Source organism: Labeo rohita, chromosome 9 (genome assembly GCF_022985175.1).
Source record: "Labeo rohita strain BAU-BD-2019 chromosome 9, IGBB_LRoh.1.0, whole genome shotgun sequence".
NCBI lineage: Eukaryota > Metazoa > Chordata > Actinopteri > Cypriniformes > Cyprinidae > Labeo > Labeo rohita.
Window position 1 is genome coordinate 2,891,693 of NC_066877.1, and position 24,106 is coordinate 2,915,798.

General features: G+C 35.9%; 1 protein-coding gene across 1 annotated transcript in view; it reads right to left on the bottom strand.

Annotated features, from left to right (window-relative positions):
• Positions 1-507: 507 nt before the first annotated feature.
• gpr155a (G protein-coupled receptor 155a) overlaps positions 508-24,106 on the bottom strand; it is a 27,290-nt gene continuing 3,691 nt past the window's right edge. The window contains exons 3-16 of the mRNA XM_051119657.1: positions 21,913-22,312; positions 19,413-19,581; positions 19,095-19,250; positions 17,284-17,367; positions 17,014-17,134; positions 16,728-16,812; positions 13,410-13,500; positions 12,389-12,590; positions 9,088-9,165; positions 7,093-7,232; positions 6,628-6,723; positions 6,468-6,532; positions 2,027-2,161; positions 508-1,686 (exon numbers count right to left, since the gene is read on the bottom strand). Of these exons, the coding sequence (XP_050975614.1) occupies positions 1,494-1,686; positions 2,027-2,161; positions 6,468-6,532; positions 6,628-6,723; positions 7,093-7,232; positions 9,088-9,165; positions 12,389-12,590; positions 13,410-13,500; positions 16,728-16,812; positions 17,014-17,134; positions 17,284-17,367; positions 19,095-19,250; positions 19,413-19,581; positions 21,913-22,312 (2,015 nt within the window). The 3' untranslated portion in view covers positions 508-1,493. The remainder of the gene's footprint in view (positions 1,687-2,026; positions 2,162-6,467; positions 6,533-6,627; positions 6,724-7,092; positions 7,233-9,087; positions 9,166-12,388; positions 12,591-13,409; positions 13,501-16,727; positions 16,813-17,013; positions 17,135-17,283; positions 17,368-19,094; positions 19,251-19,412; positions 19,582-21,912; positions 22,313-24,106) is intronic.

A 24,106-nucleotide genomic window follows, 5' to 3' on the forward strand; every position in this document is an offset into this window, starting at 1 on the left:
GCAGAGTAAGACAAGATGAGCGTTTGACATTAAAAAGTATATAAATTGTATTATTTTAATGAAAATAACCAATCGTTTCAATAGATAAGACCCTTCCTCCTTAGCTGGGATCATTTACAACCACATTTGGGATCATTTGAAGCCGCATTTAAACTGCATTTTGGAAGTTCAAAATCGGGCACCATACCAGTCTATATGAAGAAAAATCCTGAAATGTTTTCCTCAAAAAACAATTTCTATATGCCTGAAGAAAGACATACATAAACATCAAGGATAAATTGTTGTTCTGGAAGTGGACTTTAATCAGATTTCCTACCCATTCTGATATTTGTTCTGAGCAGAAACTGAACTGACCCTCTTCATAATTTTATGCATTCATTTGCTACTAGATGATTGGCTGATTAAATATTTGCATCAACAGGTGTACCGAATACAGTGGTCACTGAGTTTGTGGTCATTTTGTGGAACATATTGTTCCTTCAGTAGTCACACTTATATTCTCTCTTGTCCATAAAAAAACACACAAAAACATTATAATTTTATGTATTTATTTTTTTTTTTTTTTTTTTTTAATTAAATGGGTTGCATTTTATTTTACAGTATGTGCACTTACAGTGTATTTGCCAAATAAAGTACTGGGTAATATAAGGTAAGTACAATGGTTAAGCTCAGGGTTAGTATCTCTTTATTTTCCCAGTTATTATACTATAATGTACTTTAATAAGTACATAATATGTACATACAGAACAAGACCATTATTTAAATTCAATATAGTGCATTCATTTAAACGATGAGCTGTAATGTTTTGTATTTTTTGGGCTGGGTATTAAACAATATTCAGCTTTGAATTATACATCTGTATTTTTATATAAAACTATATATACAAAAATACCAAACATAGAAGCACGGATATCCCATGCAATTAACAAACACTTTCACTGAAGTGCTTTGTAAAGTTCATCATTCCAGAAAGATTCATCTGGAGAAATGTTTTATTGTGAAACCCACAAGTTGTCTGGACTTAAATATGAAATGAAAATAACTTACCTACTTATAAAAATAATAAAAAAGAAAAATACTCTCATTACAAAAGTTCAGAAAAAAAAAATCCTGCAACAACACCTGTGTGGTGCAAAATCAGCTGTAAACCTTAGACTTTACATTCAATTAAATTCTGTCTGTTCTGGATAAATGAAAATGTGAAATGAACATATTAGGCAGGTCAATATAAGCTGTCAAAATAATAATAATAATAATAAAAAAAAAACACTAAGAGGAAAAAAGCAGATGAGCAGGATTTCCGTCAGCTCTTTACCATCCTGTATGTGTGAGGTAGGTTAAATCTTCAAGACCTCATTTTAACCAACTACTTTCACATCTGGTTATTGCTATTAGTATCAGCAGAATAAATAATTCACTTAAATGTGTGCTGTGCCATTGACTATAATGTGCGTCTACCAGCCTTAGAAGCGGATTTGATAGATTTGACTCCTCTATGTGAAGCGGTAGTGCAGCGCTTCATCCTGGAAGTCGTGCTCAAGGGTGATGTGCTGAATGACTCCGCCCTCGAGCAGACGCGAGCCGTACACTAGCGCCTCCCCCTGGTCGTTGGCCAATCCCACGCTCTGCAGCCAGCGCACCATGTCGCTGCCCAGAAACGTCTCTGCGATGCTTCTCTTTCCACACCTGCACAGCAGAGCATGTGTCACCGACTACACCCAACCCAACCCAAACCAGACAGACAAGAACACAGACAGGCAAGCAGGCAGGCAGACAGGCAGGTGGGCAAGGATAGCAAGCAGACAGGAAACGATTATAAAGCCAAGGAAAAGGTTTGAAAAAAAAGAAATCAATTTTTTTTTTTTTTTAAATCATAAGATTCATGCAAATACGTTTTAAACATGCAAACACGATGCAACATGCAAAATTAGACTATAATTGCGAAAGAAATCAATGCATGCAAATGCATGGCTAAATTAAAATAATTCAATGCAAAAAACAAGGATAGCAGTGGAGGGTCTTTCACCTTTTCTTGTGAACGATGTCTCTGACACACTGCTCCTTATGATATGTAAGGAACTGACTGCAGGTCATTCTGATCTCCTCAGACGGTGCAGAGCCTGTGACCTCTTGACCCCAACCCTGCCACAGGCTCGCTAACCTTTAGCAACATACAGAATCAAAATTCACATTAAAGGAATATTTCCCCTGAAAATAAAAACATGCTTATACGCAGGCCATCCAAGATGTAGATGAGTTTGTTTCTTTATCAGAACAGATCTGGAGAAATGTAGAAATTACGTCCTCTGCAGTGAATGGGTGCCGTCAGAATGAGAGTTCAAACAACTGATAAAAACATCACAATAATCCACAGGTAATTGAAATGCCTTGTGAAGTGAAAAACTGTGTTTGTTTTAACATTAAACTATTGCTTCTAGCCAAAATATCCATCCATAATCCATAATGACACTGAAAACACTTCCTCCTGTTGTCTTCTCACATCAAAATCCACCCGCATATTTGTTTAGAGCTGTCTGTTTTTTCACTTTCAAACAGTGCTTTATCTGTGCATATTTCTCTCCTGATTCAGCCGAGCCAGCTTTTTCACTGGAGAAGGCAATATAATGTATAGAAGTCTGACATATCTGCATTTGCTTTAAGTTAAGAACATCTCACTGATGAATTTGTTTCTTAAAACACCTTATTTTGGTGTCACAGTTTGTGGATTATTGTGATATTTTTATTAGCTGTTCAGACTCTCATTCTGATGGCACCCATTTACTGCAGAGGATCTATTGATGAGCAAGTGATGTAATGCCACATTTCTCCAAATCTGTCCTGATGAACAAAAACTCTCTGGCATGGTCTGACGATGAGTACATTTTTAGCAAAATTTCGGTTTTGGGCTACTAATAAAAAACTTAAAAAAAAAAAAAAAAAAAACATCCTTCCTTAGCTAGACCATTTATTGAAAAAGTCACAAAAACATTTTAAAAAACTGTTTTCGGGAGCAACCTTACAATGACATTAAATTGGTCATTTTGCTGCATACGCTACAAAAATGTGCATTATGGCCCACTCAATTATTTATTCATTTTCCCACCACTTACAAATGTCAATAAAGTTTTTTGTGCCAATTTTCTACCCTCTCTCTGACCCTTAAAATTAAGCAGCTGCTGCGTTAAGACTTACGAAAATGCCATATTTGCATGTACAATCAGAGACAGCATTTTGCTGCATTGTGGAAGCTGTGGGTTTGCTGTCAGGTTTAACCCTTGTGCACCAATAAAAAAAGTAACACATAGGTCCATAGTGGACAAAAATGTCCATGTCAAAAAAAGTGTCATAAAAATTTGAAGCATGGGAGCACAGACTTAAGTTTGGTCTCATTTTAAGGAAGACCCATGGCAGATTGTTGTTGAAGTAAAAAAAAAGTTTACAAATTGAAACCATAAAAAAGTTATAGAGGTTTAAGTTTATGAAAATGCTTTTTGAACAATATTTTATATACAGGTGCATCTCAATAAATTAGAATGTCGTGGAAAAGTTCATTTATTTCAGTAATTCAACTCAAATGAAATACTTGTGTATTAAATAAATTCAGTGCACACAGACTAAAGTAGTTTAAGTCTTTGGTTCTTTTAATTGTGATGATTTTGGCTCACATTTAACAAAAACCCACCAATTCACTATCTCAACAAATTAGAATATGGTGACATGCCAATCAGCTAATCAACTCAAAACACCTGCAAAGGTTTCCTGAGCCTTCAAAATGGTCTCTCAGTTTGGTTCACTATCATGGGGAAGACTGCTGATCTGACAGTTGTCCAGAAGACACCCTTCACAAGGAGGGTAAGCCACAAACATTCATTGCCAAAGAAGCTGGCTGTTCACAGAGTGCTGTATCCAAGCATGTTAACAGAAAGTTGAGTGGAAGGAAAAAGTTTGGAAGAAAAAGATGCACAACCAAGTGAGAGAACCGCAGCCTTGAGAGGCTTGTCAAGCAAAATTGATTCAAGAATTTAGGTGAACTTCACAAGGAATGGACTTAGGCTGGGGTCAAGGCATCAAGAGCCACCACACACAGACATGTCAAGGAATTTGGCTGCAGTTGTCATATTCCTCTTGTTAAGTCACTCCTGAACCACAGACGATGTCAGAGGCTTTTTACCTGGGCTAAGGAGAAGAAGAAATGGACTGTTGCCCAGTGGTCCAAAGTCCTCTTTTAAGTTAAGAGCAAGTTTTGTATTTCATTTGGAAACCAAGGTCCTAGAGTCTGGAGGAAGGGTGGAGAAGCTCATAGCCCAAGTTGCTTGAAGTCCAGTGTTGAGTTTCCACAGTCTGTGATGATTTGGGGTGCAGTGTCATCTGCTGGTGTTGGTCCACTGTGTTTTTTGAAAACCAAAGTCATTGCACCCCTTTAACAAAGAAATTTAAGAGCGCTTCATGCTTCCTTCTGCTGACCAGCTTTTTAAAGATGCTGGTTTCATTTTCCAGCAGGATTTGGCACCTGCCCACACTGCCAAAAGCACCAAAAGTTGGTTAAATGACCATGGTGTTGGTGTGCTTGACTGGCCAGCAAACTCACCAGACCTGAACCCCATAGAGAATCGATGGGGTATTGTCAAGAGGAAAATGAAAAACAAGAGACCAAAAAACTGCAGATGACCTGAAGGCCACTGTCAAAGAAGCCTGGGCTTCCATACCACCTCAGCAGTGCCACAGACTGATCACCTCCATGCCACACCAAATTGAGGCAGTAATTAAAGCAAAAGGAGCCCCTACCAAGTATTGAGTACATATACAGTAAATAAACATACTTTCCAGAAGGCCAACAATTCACTAAAAATGTTTTTTTTATTCTATTCTAGTTATTCTATTCTAGTATTCTAATTTGTTGAGTGAATTGGTGGGTTTTTGTTTAATGTGAGCCAGAAATCATCACAATTAAAAGAACCAAAGACTTCAGTCTGTGCGCTTTGAATTTATTTAATACGAGTTTCACAATTTGAGTTGAATTACTGAAATAAATGAACTTTTCCACGACATTCTAATTTACTGAGATGCACCTGTAAATATATATATATATAAAAAATGAAATATGTTGAACTCTAAACCTGCTACAAAATAAAGCCATAAATCTAAATAAGTTGTGTTCCAAATGACGATTTTGTTTGGACGCAGTACCAGATTTCCCCCATAAGATGCCCGCAAAACTCAGGTGGTGCACACAGTGGTTGGACTTGTATAGGAATAAAGCAAATATTTGCTTTATTGGCCAAACCTGAAAAAATTGCACCATGTGGTAAAAAATTAATTTTGAAGCCTTGCCAACAGAATGAAAGTCTATTTACAAAAACTGCATCATTTTACAGTTGAATGTGATTAAAAATGGGTTTCAATGGGGACATTTTTGTCCAAATGGTGCTGAGTGTTACACTTTTTTGTACCTAGTGCAAAATAGATTTATTAAAGGAAATGGAGGTGAAATGGTAAAATTCCAATAAAAATACACAGCTGTGCCAAAATGTATGCAGCTGGCAATAACACAGGCAAAATGATCACAAAAAAAACATGACTGAAAAGGACAAAAATGTCCAAAAGGTTGCACAAGGGTTAAAGTTGTTTTTAACTGCTCCATTCTTCAATAACAGCCTTTTTTTGCAAAGCTGCATTATACTGTAACAGGATCACAAAGTAATCCTAAATTAAATTTGCCACACTGCCACTCAGTGTTCAGAGGTCAGATCTGGTTCTTTGCTCCAGTCATTTACTTGTAATGTTGGGAATGTGCTGGAAGTGCTACAAACAGCCAGAAACAACACACATCTTATCTTATTGTTAGCATTAGTTCTTCTCTGCTGTTTAAGAATATGGTCTCTGTATAGCTTTTCCTGTATTACCTAACCGTGACTTGGCAGCAGATAGGTAAAAAGAGGATATGCAATGCATAGAGAGGCATTATTACATTTATTATGTGCTATTAGCCGTCTTAAAACCTACTTTTACTTGACTGGCCTCAATAACTCTCAATAACTTTGTTAAACCCCTGAGGCAAACCGGCCTAAATGTAACTTTTGTCATCCTGACAACAATCACATCCACAGCTCAAAGATCAATGCAAGAATTTCAAATATTGGGGTCCATAAAATAATCACGGAATATCAACTAAACCTAGAACTGTTCCTTTTTGGTATCAAATAAAGAACTGCATGTACTGATTTTTCATCATTAATGTGTAAATGTGAATTGCTATGTATGTATGTATGCGTTGAAATGAATTGAAGTCGTTAAACAAGTTTTTTTTTTGTTTTTTTTGTTTTTCAGCTCAGTTTCAATAAATGTTTTTTTGGACTGGAGAGGAAGTTGCAATTCGGAAAATAACACCACGCTTTCACAATTTCTCAAAAGATCATGGAAAATCATATGACCCCTTTAATAATGCTAAAAGAGTTTTGTTTAGTTACCTCTTTTTGAACGGAGAAATAATTAAATGCTTGTCAAGGCCAAAAAAGGCGAATGAAATGAGACCCTACAGTGGAAAAAGAAAATAAGAGACACTGTTACAACTTTTACTGAAACACATAAGACTTCAGCACAACACTTGTGACAGGCACACAGATTTACCTGCCCATAGTTGACCACAACACAGAAGAACTGCAGCTCCAGATACAGCCGACCTGGATCTTTATTAAAAAGCCACCACAGACAGCTGGACAGATTCTACAAAACACACACAATTCAGAGAAGAATGACTAGACTTTAACTGCTAATAACAGTAAAACCCCACCTAAAGATAAGAGTGGTATGTATAATGAAATGAGTTATTAAAAAAAAAACAAAGCAAACAAAAGTGTTTTTATTAATGATTAACTTTTTAACTTTTGAAATAACTTTTTAATGTGGCACAAAAATGTGTTTGCGTTCATCATAAAAGAGGTATACAAGTCATTGTCTATGTGAACTGTACTTTATTTTGGAATAAAGCAAAGGTTCATCACATTATTTACCCTCGTACATGTTAGGGATACTTTTTTACAAGTATAAAGTCAAAATATAAATGACACGTGTATGGTAAATGAATGTACTCACAGCGAGCAGACTGATGGTCAGTAACAGACACACAAGCACATGTCTTGTTGACTGGATATCGGTGTTCTGTCTGTCTGCCACTTTCTGTTCCTCTTCAACCAGCAAACAGTTTGTGGATGTACACTGCTGGCCACACTGACCTAAAAACAGCATTAATTAATATTATGTTTTACAATATATGTTTTCTTTTCAAAATGCATTCCGTTCAGTTTCAGATCATCATATAATAATAAAAACTCTATCATTACAGGCTCACATTTCATGTAAAACTCAAACACAACTTGTACACAAATGTTAATGCAAATGTTCCATACATACAGTTGGGGTTAAAAGTTTACATACACCTTGCAGAATCTGCAAAATGTTAATTATTTTACCAAAATAAGAGGGATCATACAAAATACATATTAATTACTGACTTGAATAAGATATTTCACATAACAGATGTTTACATACAGTCCACAAGAGAAAATAATAGCTGAATTTATAAAAATGACTTAATACTATGTTGTTACCTGAATGATCCACAGCTGTGTTTTTTGTTTAGTGATAGTTGTTCATGAGTCCCTTGTTTGTCCTGAATAGTTAAACTGCCCGCTGTTCTTCAGAAAAATCACAAATTCTTTGGTTTTTCAGCATTTCTGTGTAGCTGAACCCTTTTCAACAATGACTGTATGATTTTGAGATCCATCTTTTCACACTGAGGACAACTGAGGGACTCATATGCAACTATTACAGAAGGTTCAAACACTCACTGATGCTTCAGAAGGAAACACGATGCATTAAGAGCTGGGGGTGAAAACATTTGAACAGAATGGAGATGTGTACATATTATTTCTTATTTTGCCTAAATATCGTATGTTTTTAAATGTAATACTGCCCTTCAGAAGTTACAAAAGATACTTACATGTTTCCCAGAAGACAAAAAGTTAAATTTACCCTGATCTTCAAATTCAAAAAGTTTTCTCCCCTCAGCTCTTAATGCATTGTGTTTCCTTCTGGAGCATCAGTGAGCGTTTGAACCTTCTGTAATAGTTGCATATGAGTCCCTCAGTTGTCGTCAGTGTAAAAAGATGGATCTCTAAATCATACAGTCATTGTTGGAAAGGGTTGAAATATAAAAAAATGCTGAAAAACCAAAGAATTTGTGGGACCTGAAGGATTTTTCTGAAGAACAGCAAGCTAACTGTTTAGGACAAACAAGGGACTCATGAACAACTAAAATTAAACAAAAAAACACACCTGTGGATCATTCAGGTAACAACACAGTATTTAGAGTCAAGTGTATGTAAACTTTGAACCAGGTCATTTTTAAAAAGAAAATGTAACTATAATTTTCTCTTGTGGACTGTATGTAAACATCTTTTATGTGAAATATCTTATTCAAATAAAAAAATTTAAAATTTAAATAAAAAAATAACATGCATTGTATGATCCCTCTTATTTTTGTAAAATAATTAACATTTTGCAGATTCTGCAAGGTGTATGTAAACTTTTGACCTTAACTCTTTTACACTCACACACACAGAAAGAGATTCTGTAACTAGACTGTTAGTTTTCTGTTTATAAAGGTGAACCAATCTTAAGAAAATGACTAGACAAACTGAGAACTGTGATGCCTGTTTTCAGATGTAGTGAGCATGTGAACTTGATATTAATTTCTTTAAGTGGGCTGGATCAATCAGATTTACCTAGAAATTACCCAGATTACTCTCTGAAAGTGAACTTTATAATCATCTTACCAGAAAATCAAATACAGTGTTTAAAATGTTGATGTGAACACTTACAAGGAAGAACACTATGTACTGCACTGGCCAGTTTCATTTTTTTTTTTACTCCATGCAGGTCTATTAGGAAAACTTCCTTATTCTTATATATATGCTGTACATTCTGTTGAGCTTTAGCTTCAGTAATGCCTTAAAGGAGGACAACTAAGCCATCTCTTAACTATCAAGAGTCAGTCTGAGTGAACAGGAACTGAAAGAAAGTGAGAACCTGTTTGGATGGATGCTTCCTCTTTGGTGCTTGTTATGTCAGGCGCGGACTGCAGGCGGCCACACGCACACTGACAGTCTGACAAACACACAAAAACCTCAGTTAACAACCTCAGTCAAATTCTCTCGAATACTTTATTTTTCATGGAGTCATAGTTATTTTACACGTACTGTTTTTGCAGACTCTGAAAGGCATACTACATACTACTATTTACTAACTACTATTTTTATTCTCAAAGTAGTATGTATTCTGCGCTCACTACGAACATTATTCTGCATTTAGGGAGTAACCAGATGAAACGAAAACATGTTGTTTTGTGTGTGGATAACTGTATCCCATAATGCAGCATGCCTGACTTTCATTTCCAATAACTCCTTAACTCAAAATTCCTACAAGGGTTTTAAATGTGACATAATGAGATCATGTAACAAATTACTGTTTGAAATATTTTAAATATAGTACACCATTTAGTGACTATAGATTTTTTTTTTAATATAAAAAAATGGGAAGAATAAAACATATACTGTAGACTATGGGATAAACAGTGCGATAGTACGTATTCAAGGGCCAGACTCACAAAATTATTTTCTTATTTTATAACTTGAAAAAAAAGTTAAAAACATTTATTTCCAAAAACATTTAAGAATGCTTATATTTTTTTAAGATTGTTCTAAAGACAAATGTTCATCGGGTGCCCATTTCCCTCAAGTTGATATGATTCTTTAGGGTCGTAATGAGTTCTCTATAACATACTTTGGTTAAAATTTCTCAATGGTGATGTAAAAACACCCTGTTTACCTTGTGAAAATCAGCTCAGTTTAGAGCAAGCCGTTTTGGTTCATGTCTCTTTAAATGCTAATGAGCTCTGCTCACCCCGCCCCATCTGCTGTGGGGTGACGAGCAGTGCTCTGATAGACTGTAAACTTTAGCCGCGAAACTTGCTAACTAGCTAACTAGTCTTAGGAAAGGCGATTTGCAAAGATTCATGAAAAACCCTATATTCACGGTGAAGCTGCATCACGAATAATTTGCGCGAACATAGAAGCATTTACTTAGATCCGGAAAGTAATCCACTGCGTCTTCAGTGGCTCAGATGTTGGGAGTAAATGATGACCACTATGTTCAATATTAAAGGAAAAGTCCACTTTCAGAACAACAATTTACAGATAATGTACTCACCCCCTTGTCATCCAAGATGTTCATGTCTCTTTCTTCAGTCGTAAAGAAATTGTTTTTTTGAGGAAAACATTTCAGGATTTTTCTCCATATAATGGACTGATATGGTGTCCCAAGTTTGAACTTCCAAAATGCAGTTTAAATGCAGCTTCAAACAATCCCAGCTGAGGAAGAAGGGTATTATCTAGTGAAACGACTGGTTATCTTCATAAAAATAATACAATTTATTTACTTTTTAATGTCAAACGCTCGTCTTGTCTTACTCTTCCCAACCTCTGTTTTGTTCTGGTTCATGACAGTTAGTGTATGTCGAAAAACTCCCATCTCATGTTCTCCCTCAACTTCAAAATCGTCCTATATTGATGTTTTACCTTTTTTGTTAAAAGTGTTTGATCTTCTTTGCATGTTCACTTTGCAAAGACTGGGTCGGTGCTTCTACAGCGATGCAGGATGATTTTGAAATTATTTTTTAAGTTGAGGGAGAAAATACAGCCACAGAACTGACTTGAGCAAGAATACACAGAGTTCAGGCAGAGCAAGACAAGACAAGCGTTTGAGATTAAGAAGTATTTATTTATTTATTTTTTTTTTTTATGAAAATAACTGATCGTTTCACTAGATAAGACCCTTCTTCCTCGGCTGGGATCATTTGCAACCGCATTTGGGATCATTTGAAGCCGCATTTAAACTGCTTTTTGAAAGTTCAAACTCGGGGCACCATATCAGTCCATTATATGGAGAAAAATGCTGAAAAGTTTTCCTCAAAAAACACAATTTCTTTATGACTGAAGAATAAAAGACATGAACATCTTGAATGACAAGGAGGTGAGTACATTATCTATAAACTGTTGTTCTGGAAGTGAACTTCTTTAAATCCAACAACAGAACACTTTGATCGCTTAGAAGATATTCTTGTCTACGTCCCTGCTCCAGTGCCAAAACAATGGCAGACGGTTCACAGCTCACCCCAGGCGGGTCTAAGGTAAGACGGCCATGTCAATCATCTATTGTGGGAGTGATCTGTGCAGATCTACGAAATTCTGCCGGGAATCGGAGAACAGCCTGATCTGAGGAAGTGATTATTATTATTTGACATTTAACAAAAACCACTGGGTGGATTTTTATCATGATAGGGTGGTTGTGTACACACACTGACAACACACATTTATGTTTAAACAACATGTAAAAGTGAATTTAGCATTCGATGACCCTTTAGGAATCTGATCATTTGAATTCCTGAAAAGAATGTTATTAAAAATTATCATAACCTAATAAAGTAAGAATAACCTCAGGATAACTTAAATACCGAGAGGTTAGATGACTAATGAAATTATTAGGTTGTTTTTAAATAGTAAACAAAATAATATCAGTGAGTTTCTGCTGAATTTGAGAATTTGCATACACAAACAGATGAGAGAGCACAAATAAATGCAACATGCCATTTAAAATACACGCCACATTACAAAAAACTCCTGCCTTTGAATCTTTTTGAGAATTGCACTTAAGAACATTCTTGTAAATGTCTTACAATTTATCTTCAGAAATGTATTAACTTCTTAGGATTAGTTCGCTTTCAAAATAAAAATTCCTGATAATTTACTTACCCCTATATCATCCAAGGTGTTCATGTCTTTCTTTCTTCAGTTGAAAAGAAATTAAGGTTTTTTTCTCCATAGGATTTTTCTCCATATAGTGGATTTCAATGGTGGCCAATGGGCTGAAGGTCCAAATTACAGCTTTAAAGGGCTCTACATGATCCTAGCCGACGGATAAGGGTTTTATCTAGCGAAACAATTAATTGTTTTCTAAAATAAATTAAAATGTTTATACTTTTTAATCACAAATGCTTATCTTGCACTAGCTCGACTTTACGTATTACGTAATCACGCACGTGTGACGTAGACAGAAATAATAACCCAGTGTTTTTACAAAACAAACAGGCAAAAAAAAAGGCAAAACAACAATGTTGGACAATTGACTGAACAAAGAAAGACATGAACATGCTGGATAACCTTGGGATGGGTAAATTACCAGGATGTTTTATTTTGGAAATGAACTTCTCCTTTAAGATTTCCATGATTCTTGCCCCATAGTTGTACAAATGGAGGAATTGTGGGTGTCATACCTGTGTTGATGCTGCCTATAGCACAGGGCTGCTCCACAGAGTTCTGTGTCTCTGTGTCATAAGGAAGGCGCACATCCTCCTCGTTTTCAGACAGTGACCCATGTTCAAGACTGTGATAGTCTCGACTTTGTCTGCTGAGCAGAGTAAGAGAGACGCCACACAGCACGATACTCACAAATAACACCACAGACGTGCAGATCACCTACAACACACAAACAGCCACAAGAAATTATTTCAGGACCTGCAGTGAAAACACACACTTATTATACGATTACTGACAGTAAACTAACAGTTTATTAATTTAGTATGAATACAGGTACAGCTTTTAGGAGAAAACTAGATGTCCTCAAAACTAAAGAACTAAACGTCACAAAACCATTTTGGTTTCAAACATGCATGATGCATGTTGGGCACATGCTTTTAAGCAGGTAAATATAAGAGGTCTATTTCAAAGTCTGTTGCAAGTAACATTTCCTGCTGCAAGTTGGTGGCATGATGACTATGACAACTGCCACATTGATTAATCAGCCCGCATGACTAAACATACAACACCAATTTGATCTACAAGAACACCTTTCAACTGGTAATTATGAATCATGATATGCTGAACTAGATAAACTACACAAAATTCTAGTGTTGTTCACATATTTGAGCCTAGTTCACATTGACTGCCCAATTTTTGCTTACATTTTCCTGAAAACCTAAAATGCAATGAAATTGACAATGAAGATGACAGACTGTGTTCAATTTCATGTTCCTTAATGCATCTTCTTGTTTATGTTGTGTCAGTTGATGATCTGCATTATCAGAGGCAAAATTTCAGCTTTTTATACAGCTGTTTCCATTCTGCACATGTGAACTTGAGAAGAAAGTGTCTTGTTATCAAGCTACCTTTACACCATTACAAAAGGAAACAATTCCGACTACATTATCTGAACAGATAGATCAGACTTGCAAAGTAACAGGGCAGAGTGCTTAAAGAGGGCACGTGGAAGTGTGTGCAGTGTGGAAGATTTTGTACCTGCGTCTTTCCATAAAAGAATGCAGAGTCAATAGTGTTTGGCAGTCTTTTCCCTGTCAGGAGGAGGACACTGACAGCCAAAACAGGGACACTGCAAAAAAGAGAGAAAAAAAACAGCAGATATCAGTGTTTTTGGCTTAAAAAGACTCAGCTATCTAATAAAGCACAACAGTGACTGCCCGCTTTTTCAACCAAATATATTTGAATTTAAGTATTTTGAGACTGACAATTTGTTGTTTTCAGTGCCTTATGGGGTTGTTTTCAAATACAATACAAAAACTTCTGACTGGATTATGGGTAACGTAGTTCAACATTATGGTAAAACTTTTTTTTTTTTTTGTAAAAACTTTTTTTGTAATAACACAGCGTTTCCCATACATTGATTTATTTGTATGGGATTAGATTTTCCAAAAGGCACTGAACAGCTCAAAATCACAATGTGGCACGGGTGATTTTATATCAATGTATCTTTGAAGAGTGTTCAACTGTGTTCAGAAAAACTTATTTAAAAAAAAAAAAAAACAATTGACCAGTTCAAAATTCAACTGATGATGCAGCAAACACAGAGCAGATTTGTAAATGTGAACCAGTATATATATGGTTGCAATCAAAATTATTCAAGCCCCTTGACCTGCAAGACATTTTTTTGCAAGGAGCAAATTTTTGTGAAAACAATTAAACAAAGGCATCCGTAAACTATTAGAGAAAGTTTATTAATACACAGTTGAGTAATTCTGAGAACATAAGTTGATGAATAATGGGGAAAAAATCTAATTAGCTCAAAATATTAATGTTCTAACTTATTCAAACCCAAAAGTCAAATTTGGTGCAGAATCTTTTATTCTTTAAAACCACCAATAAATACTACTTGGAAGTGCTTAGAAGCTTCTGTCACCTCTCTACTGCAGTCTTGGCCCATTTCTCACCTGAAAAAGCATTCAGATCACTGATAATCTTTGGTTTTCAAATTGCCACTGCTTTCTTCAAATTCAACCAAATATTTTCAATGAGAATTAAATCTAGAGACTGAACAGACCAGTCATGAACATTCTATCACTGATCCCTGAACCAAGCATAAGCAGATTTGGATGTTTACTTTAGGATGATTGCCCTGCAGGAAAGTCCATTGATTATTAGCTTCATTCTTTGCACCAGAGGCATCACAATTCTTGCCAAAATGGACTGATTCAAATGAATTTTAGCATATTCAGTCAGCCTTTTTGTTCTTCTTGGTCAAGAGTGGTATTTGGCAAGATGCCTCAACATGAAATCCATACTTGTCTAGTGTTCTTCTTATACTCTGCATTGAAATGTTTTTCCTCCTTTCGTCAGGTCATCTTGCAAGTCTTTGGCTGCACACTGTAGGTTTTTTCTCAGTTGCTCTGATCAAACATTTTATGATATTGTGTTTTTTTTCTTCAACACCCTCAACTGTTTTGTTGAACAACACATTTTAAGCTAAGGAACAAGGCTGCCAGCTGTGTCTCTAGAAACGTTTAATGTCTTGGAAATCTTCATGTAGTCTTAGACTTTCTAATATAATAAAACTATTTCTTCTCTATAGCTTTTGTGAGAGCTCTGTTGACTTTACCATATTTGCTACTCAAACTTCAGCACATGCATGGCCTAAATGTATGTATGTGTAACACCCCAACACAACACAAACTAATTCTGTTAGCTCTGGTTGTGTTCAGGTCAAATTGATTTTCTTTTTCCCAAAAATACTAGTTAACGTTATCGCATTGGACTCAAACTTATTGACTCTGTTCACACAGGGTATAAGTACTTCTCAGAATTTTTTTTTCGAATTTTCTTAATTTTTTGTGGGTTTTATTTCACCTAGTCACACTTGTGGTGTTCCCGGTCAAAAATGACCAGACTCCAAACAACTGCTTATAAATCTCTCATTATGCTATATTATCACTAAAGATTGGATTCATTCTTTTTGTCAGCTTGTTTTCTTTCATTTAGGACTGTTTTTTTGTTTTTATCTGATTAATCGTAGGCCTCATTTTTCTGAGAAAAGGTACCTTATTTTTTGAGTGAAATTTTTTGTACAATTTTTTTTTTAAATTATATATATAAAAAAAAATTGCACTGTTTATCACACTAGTGTGACTTAAAGGAACACTACACTTTTTTTGAAAATAGGCTCATTTTCCAACTCCCCTAAAGTTAAACAGTTGAGTTTTACCGTTTTCGAATCCATTCAGCCGATCTCCGGGTCTGGCGGTAGCACTTTTAGCATAGCTTAGCACAGATCATTGAATCCGATTAGACCGTTAGCATCTCGCTCAAAAATGCCCAAAGTGTTTCGATATTTGTCCTATTTAAAACTTGACTCTTCTGTAGTTACATCGTGTACAAAGACTGATGAAAAATGAAAAGTTGCGATTTTCTAGGTCGATATGACTAGGAACTATTCTCTCATGCCGGCATAATAATCAAGGAACTCTGCCGCTGTACCATGGGTGCAGCAGGTGCAATGATATTACGCAGCCATCAACTCTGCCAGCTGCAACTCTGCTTCTACACAAACTTAGTACCGGTCACTTTCAGGTGCTCCGTAATATCATTGTGCCTGCTGCACCCATGGTACGGCAGCAAAGCTCCTTGATTATTTCGTCGGAATGAGAGTATAGTTCCTAGCCATATCAGCCTAGAAAATCACAACTTTTCATTTTCCGTCAGTCTTAGAACACGATGTAACTACAGAAGAGTCAAGTTTTAAATAGGAAAAATATCGTCATTATATACTGTATGTTAATTTTTGAGCGAGATGCTATCGGTCTAATCGGATTCAATGATCTATGCTAAGCTATGCCAGAAGTGCTACCGCCAGACCCGGAGATCTGTTGAATGGATTCGAAAACGGTAAAACTCAACTAGGGGGAGTTGGACAATGAGCCTATTTTCAAAAAAAGTGGAGTGTTCCTTTAAATCAGCAATGATGAACAGGGGTTAAATAATTATGACATAGATGTCCTAGAACTCAAAAACATTAGATTATATACTGACATTATCACTTTTAATATGTCAGTAAGTCCTGGATCTTCAGAAAAGCTTATATTTGTAAAGTACTGCAGTTTCTGGGGGGGTTGAATAATTTTGATTGCAACTGTATGAGAAGTGCCGCCACTAAGTGTAAGTGTGCGAAACACTGCCAAACCATTCTATTGATGAACAATCTCAGACCTCATAGTAGGTTTATAATGCAGTATATATGCAACATATTACAGAGTATAAATTGATTCTGCCACGTTCATCATGTACAGTAACGCAGTTTGTCTTTGTGTCTGTTTTGAATGAGCCACTCACCCCCAGCCAGTGATCACAACGAGCCCTGGCCTGAAGTTCACATCCTCATGTTTCCTCATGAGGAGCAGAGTCAGAGCGATCAGACCTTTACAACACAATGAATAACATTATTCAAACACTTCAAACACAACCCAAAACTGTTGATTTGACAAAAATCTGAACTCTCAGTATTTTCTCCAAAGGTTTTCTTCGTTGTTGTGTGGACCAGGTAGTGTTTAATGGTGTTGAACCTGATGTTTTGAAACAGGTGATGTTTAGTGATTGTTTTTAAACTCTAATGACTCACCAGGCCAAATATAGGTGCTGTAGAGAGAGCCGTACAGTAGAGTAAAGGTCAACACCTGACCGAGGAAGTTATCCTGCTCTGCCATGAAGTTCCACGCTATCATCCCAACACATGTTAATAACTACAAACACAGGACCGTATTAGTTTATGCAGAATTTGTAGTGGAAAATGATTAGGTTGCATTTTGACTGCACTTTTGTTAATCAAAATGTTCAGAAACATATTTATGATTTTAATGGAAAAGTACAGTGTCTCTAAAACCTAGCTCACCTGCGCCACAAAGAGGTTTATGGTGAAAATGTGAGGAATTCTGTGAAACTTCCTGCTCAGTAGCATGACTGCAACACTCCACACCTGCAGCGACAGGAAGAATGAACATAAACAAAGCATTTCAGAGAAATGCAGGCCAGAGTTTGAATGCTTTTTGCACAGCATGTTTCTATCACCTCTGGTAAAAAATACTGCACACCTACAATAACAACCTCTCAAAAGCAGTTTAACTGGTTTAGAGAGCCTGTTTGCACATTTACATGCTTGAATATTGTTAGAAGTAGCTTGAACCAAACTTCAGGTTCTAGTTTTCTAAAGCTGAACCCAAAGAGGAAGGAAGTGTCAACAGCTGCATCTGACAACAGCATGAGACCATCTGAGATTGGAAACACTTCAAATAAAACCTACACTAAACACACAAACACATGAACTGCTTGAACCTGCACTGAAGTCTTTGAATTTCAATGGTCAAAACAACATAAGATGAAAATGAGTGTTTACATGCATCTTATAATTATTACGCTTAATAACCTGATAACATGTATGAGCATGAAAACACCAATAGCACTTCCCTGCTGAGTTCCTTTAATATGTTCTCTCTGCATATTAACTGTTGCACTTTAACCCAATTGCATGTAAACACTTTTACGGGCGTTCTGGTTTGCTTATTCAATGTGTACATGTTTTGTGCATGCTTGTTTATGTTTTCATGTCAAAACTGAAGAAAAATCCATTGTCAATTTTTAAAATGAGCTGATTTTATCAGTGTTTTGTTGAATAGCTGAATGAACTTGATTTCAGTTTTGATTAATAAGATTTCTCTGAATAATGTTGATATGACTTTATCTAAGTAAAGACAAAAAAGGGAAAATCTTTTAAAAACGCAAACAAAACCCCTTTGTATTCATTTTAGAGTCATATGGTTTGGAAAAACACTTATGCTCTTTTCAACAAAAGTTTAAATTTATTGACTCTATGTATGTCATGTGGTGTAACTAAGTAATAATATCTTTAATTTTTTAAATTTTATTTTTTATTACACATGCAATACATGTGAGTGCATAAATCTTATTTATTAATTAAAAATATTTTCATTTAAATTAAACAATAATCCATTTATTTTATTTGTTGTATTTTTATTTATACTATTTTATTTTATTTATTTTTTATTTTATTTGAAATAATTATATAAAAAGTATACATTTTTCAATTATATTTACAACTATCTTGAATGATTACTTTTTTTTATTTTGACTCTAATTTTTGACTGAATTAAACTTTTTTTTTTTTTTTTTTTTTTTTTTTTTTTGATGCTCGTTGTGATACCAGGATAGTTGTAGTAAAAATTACTAAATCAATTACTAGTTTTAATACATTTAATATTTGAAAATAAATTAATGTTTTAATGTTTTTTTAATACATTTATAGGTTCAGACAAAACATGTATATCATATCACTAAGAATCTTTTTTCTCAGTTATCCAAAAAACAAAACAAAAAACATCATTTTACATCATTGCAGATTTCCCACAACATGCCCACAAATAAATCCATTTAATTTCTGGTTTCCCAGGGCATCTCCGTCAATACTGACAAAAACATGAATTTACCTTCATCCCGTAATAATCACCTGCATGAGAGCAGAAGCAACACAAACATGCGCTCTTCAAACTAGCATGAGGGACAACAACAAAATAACCACACTATAACCATTCGTGTCTTTAAAGGGGAAGCAAAACGAGACGAAATTGTAAGACTGAAATAAAGAGAAATGAAAACCGAGCATCTGGATGTGAGCTTGTCGACACTCACCAACGCAAAGAGGCTGATAATGCTTATGTTGAAGCTGACGCGCTGCAGGGGTGATGCTAGTGGATCCGAGTCCATCCATGGAATGGTCAACAGCCAGGCAGACACATACATGATGGGAGCAGAAAGAAACGTGCTGATCACCATACCTGAGGTCACCTGAACAGGGAAAAATATTTAATTAAAGAGGCGATCATTACCTGATGAGCCAGTCAAAGATGAGCAAATGAAAATAAAAGTTTGCCATGGTAGTGGTGTTTAGTACTAATTTAAAACAAATAAATAAAATGGTGCAAAAACACATTTACACATTGCGCATACCACTTCCAGCTCCATGTTGTAGTGTGATGCATATATGGCCACACTAGGTGCAGTAGGAAAGACTCCATACAGGAAAGCGTAGTTTGACAGACTGGTGTGGTTCACAGAGCTTCTGTTTCCACAGTCTAAAACCTCAACCATCCCTCTACAGATCAGCGGCATCACCAGCCTGAAGAGATCACGGGTGCATAATATAATGAAACCATAATGAAACATAATGAACTTCAGATAACAGGAACCATATTTAACACTGTCAGCATTATTTTTAATTGCACTCATCAACACAAGTAAGAATAGAAAGAGTTTGGGAGTTACCCAAATGTACAGGTCAAACATGAGGGGGACAAAACAGATCAGTCACTTGGGTTACAAAAAGCTGGACATTTTTCAGTAAATTTCAGAAACATTCCAGAAATTGTGGATACCTTCCAGGATTTTTTTTTTTTTTTAATCTTCCAGGGATTTCTGGAATGTTTACGGAAATTCACCGGAAATTTTCCACCCCTTTGCAACCCTCACTTGTCACAGACAGTGTTTCTGTCCTCTGACTAAGCTTGTGCCTTTAATGTACATGGATTAGCTCCGTTGACGCTCTGAGAAACATTCCCATTGGAACATCACTGTACTGTTGCCAAGTTACACTGAGAGCTCTAACATACAAATTTACAGATTCAAACAACCTGAGGGCATAAACATTAAATTAGTTTTCTCACCTTAGTAAAACATGCAAAGATCAAAGTGAGTATCTTTATTATTATCTTTAATAATCTGGGTGAAGATTAAGTAATTCCAAAACAGTATTGATATACAGTACAGTTAATTAAAAATTGACACAAAGCTTTCATATGAATTCTGAAGGCCTGGAATATTGCATACATATCAAAATAGTCATATGGACTATTTTTATGGTGCTTTTAGGTCAAGTCAAGTCACCTTTATTTATATAGTGCTTTTAACAATACAGCAGCTTAACAGTATTAAACTGGAAATAGTGCATCAACAATGCAAAAGGACAACAGTAAACACTCAATTTTCAGTTTAAGGCAGTTCATCATTGTTCATCATTCGTATAGTAGGTCCATTTACGATCTTAAATGGAAAGGATTAGCTCAATTTCCTGATAATTTACTCACCCCTGTATCATTCAAGATGTCTTCAGTCAAAAAGAAATTAAGGTTTTTGAGGTGAATATTCCAGGATTTTTCTCCATGTAGTGGACTTCAGTGGGGATCAGCAGGTTGAAATTGCAGCTTCAAAGGGCTCTACACAATCCCAGTTGAGAAACAAGGGTCTTATCTAGCGAAACGATTAGTCATTTTCTTAAAAAAATTAAAAAATTTAAATTTTTAGAAAAATGACAGATTGTTTTGCTAGATAAGACCTTTACTCCTCTGCTGGGATTGTTTAGAGCCCTTTGAAGCTGCATTGAAACTGCAGTTTGGACCTTCAATTTGGACCCATTGGTCACCATAGTCCACTATATGGAGAAATTTCTTTTCGACTGAAGAAAGAAACACATGAACATCTTGGATGACATAGGGGTGAGTAAATTATCAGAAAACGTTTATTCTGGAAGTGAACTAATCCATTAAAAGGATTTGAAAATCTGTCATCATTTACTTCCCCTCAAGCTGTTTCAAACTTTCTCCTTTAAAAAAAACACAAAGGAAGTCAGTAGCTACCGTCAACTGTTTGTTTACCAACATTCTTCGAAATATCTTTTTTGTTGTTGTTGTTAAAAAGAAGCAGATTCGGCTTGGAACAACATGAGGGTAAGTCCATTTTCATTTTTTACTAAACTATCCTTTTAACTGTTTGAACGGCAAAGAGCAGTATGGGGTTTTTTTGTGGGGGAGGGGGGTCTCTATATAGGACAGTGGAGATTGACAGGAAACTAGTGGGAGAGAGGGAGGGGGGGTAGGATCGGCAAAGGTCCACGAGACGGGATTCAAACACGGGACACCCAAAACGTACCTGCGGCGTATGTCAGCATGGACATTCTATTAAACTTCTTATTTTGTGTTCCACATAAGAAAGAAAATCAATTTTGGAACGACAAAGGTGACCCAGGACACAAAACCAGGCATAATGGTTAATTTTTTTAGAATATAGATTTATACATCATCTCCACCACTGATATATGTTTTGTTAGGATAGGGCAATATTTGGCTGAGATACAACTATTTGAAAATCTGGAATCTCAAAATACTGAGAAAATCACCTTTAAAGTTGCCCAATTGAAGTTCTTAGCAATGCATATTACTAATCAAAAATTAGGTTTTGATATATTTACAGTAGGAAATTTTCAAAATATCTTCATGGAACATGATCTTTCCCTAATATAATAATGATTTTTGGCATAAAATCGGTAATTTTGACCCATACAATGTATTGTTGGCCATTGCTACAAATATACCCGTGCTACTTAAGATTGGTTTTGTGGTCCAGGGTCACAAATAATAAAAGAAAATTCAGAGAAAAACGTGCATTGTAGACTTACAGTTTTGCCGTGATGAGGAGAATAAGGGCGATCACAGTAGAGCGGGTAAGCTTTTTCAGCTGACCCACCATGGTTAGACCCAGATAAAACAGCGCTGCTCCTCCAAAAGAGTTTGCCAGACCATCTACAAACTCCGCCATGAAGGGTGGGATCTTCTGGCCCAGCAGGAAGTGAGAAATGACCCCGATCACCACCATAAAGACAATAGGGTTCTTGACCACCTGAAGGAGCACTAAACCCACCACCTGCAGCTTACTCTTCTGGTGAGGTTCACCATTCCTCCACCTCTGCACTTCACAAAACACAAAGCCTATCGGGTTTAGGACCATGAGGGAGACAGGAGCAACCAGGTATATGTACTGAAGATACTCCGGATGAGTGTTGCGGTACAGAGCTTCAACTGTGGAGGAGACAGAGACAATTACTATTAGGTATGATTAAAAGGAGACACACCAAAACTGAACATTCTGTCATCATTTACTCACCCTAAGTTGGTTCCAAACAACACTGGAACCAACAAGGTGCAGTATGCAATTTATTGACTGTACTAACGCATAAAAATACCATTATGTGTTTGTGATGCACATGTGTAAAACCCAGAGGTTTGCGACCGTCCTGTTGACTGCCAGGTAAATACCACTGTCAAGACCCAGAAAGGTATGAAAGACATCGTCAAAATAGTGCATCTGCCATCAGTGGTTCAACCATAATTTTACGAAGCTATGAGAACAGTTTTTGTACACAAAGAAAACAAAAATAACGACTTTATACAACAATTCGTCTCTTCTGCATCAGCGTAGCACCATTTTATACAGTATCTGCTGGACGCAAATTGCGTACGCCGTTCTGTGTCAGCCACACCACATGGATACATTTTCTACTTATATTTATGTTTTGATTTGAATGAAAACAGCGTATCCGGTGTACGCAGTTTGCGTCCAGTGGATATTCTCCAAAATGGCGCTACGCTGACGCGGAGGAGATGAATTGTTGAATACAATTTTTTTTTTTTCTCTGTACAAAAACTGTTCTCGTCGCTTAAAAAAAAACAATGCTACAATTAGATATTCTACTTTGAAATGTGTGTTCTGTGTCAGAATGTCTGTTTTTGTTTTGGTCTTTGTGACTCTCCCTACTGCCAGTTTACCCAATAGCATTTCAACACCCCAGGTTGCCATTTAGTGCAAAACTCAACGCATTGCACCCACGGAAGCCAGCCAACAAACTGGTTCAGTGATTGCAGATTCTACCCAACCTAAAAGGAGCTCTATGACCAGAGCAATATTGAAACATGGAAAATTCATCAACATACAGCGTAAGGCTCTTCGGCTTCCATTGTCAATTGCGCTCATTCCTCTTGCATGTTCTAATCTGGCAACCCATGCGAGTTGATCTGAGGAGGAGGGGGTGGGAGAAATCTCGCCAATATTTTGGATTATAACTGCAGTACCCATTTCAACCACTAGTTCTGAAAATGTCTTTGAATTAAAAAAAATAAATAAATAAGATAATATGGGTTTGAAAAAGCATGTGATCCAAAAGTTGTGTTTGGCATTTTTAGTAAGTTTGTGTAAATACATGGTTTAGTTGCATTTGAACTCATTCTTACACAATTTCTGGGTTAAAGGTTTATGTAACATCTTTGACCTTTGACCTAGTTTAATAATCATTGTAAATCTTGAAATGTGAAAATGTGAATTCTACTCCACAACTATAATAATAACACAGAAGAACAATATAGTTGGAAACACTTTCAAAACAAAGCAAAACTGTCAACCAATCAGAATTCGTCTTTAAAGCACTCAAGCGTTTAAAGCAGCAGATGGCAGAACTGCAAGTGCTAATAAACAGACCGATATTGTGTGTTTGTGTAGATGCTGTCATTATAGTTATTGTTAAAGATATCGTTCTGGCCGCAAGGCTTATTCTTTGTATTTACTGCTTGATAATTGATATCGCAACATTTCTACATTAATTCATGGGGGAACTGAAATCATGGTTAAATCACTGTGGATTTTGTTTCACATTTGCAAATCAATGATGATATTGTAGGTTGTTTTAATATCTTTTCAATATGGGTGATTTAAAACTTCAACACTGATTTAGAAGTATTTTGTTAACCCTTTTACAACCATTTAGCATTTAATATTTTTTCAGCATTGAAACAACTGACAATATTTGAACCACTTTTTAT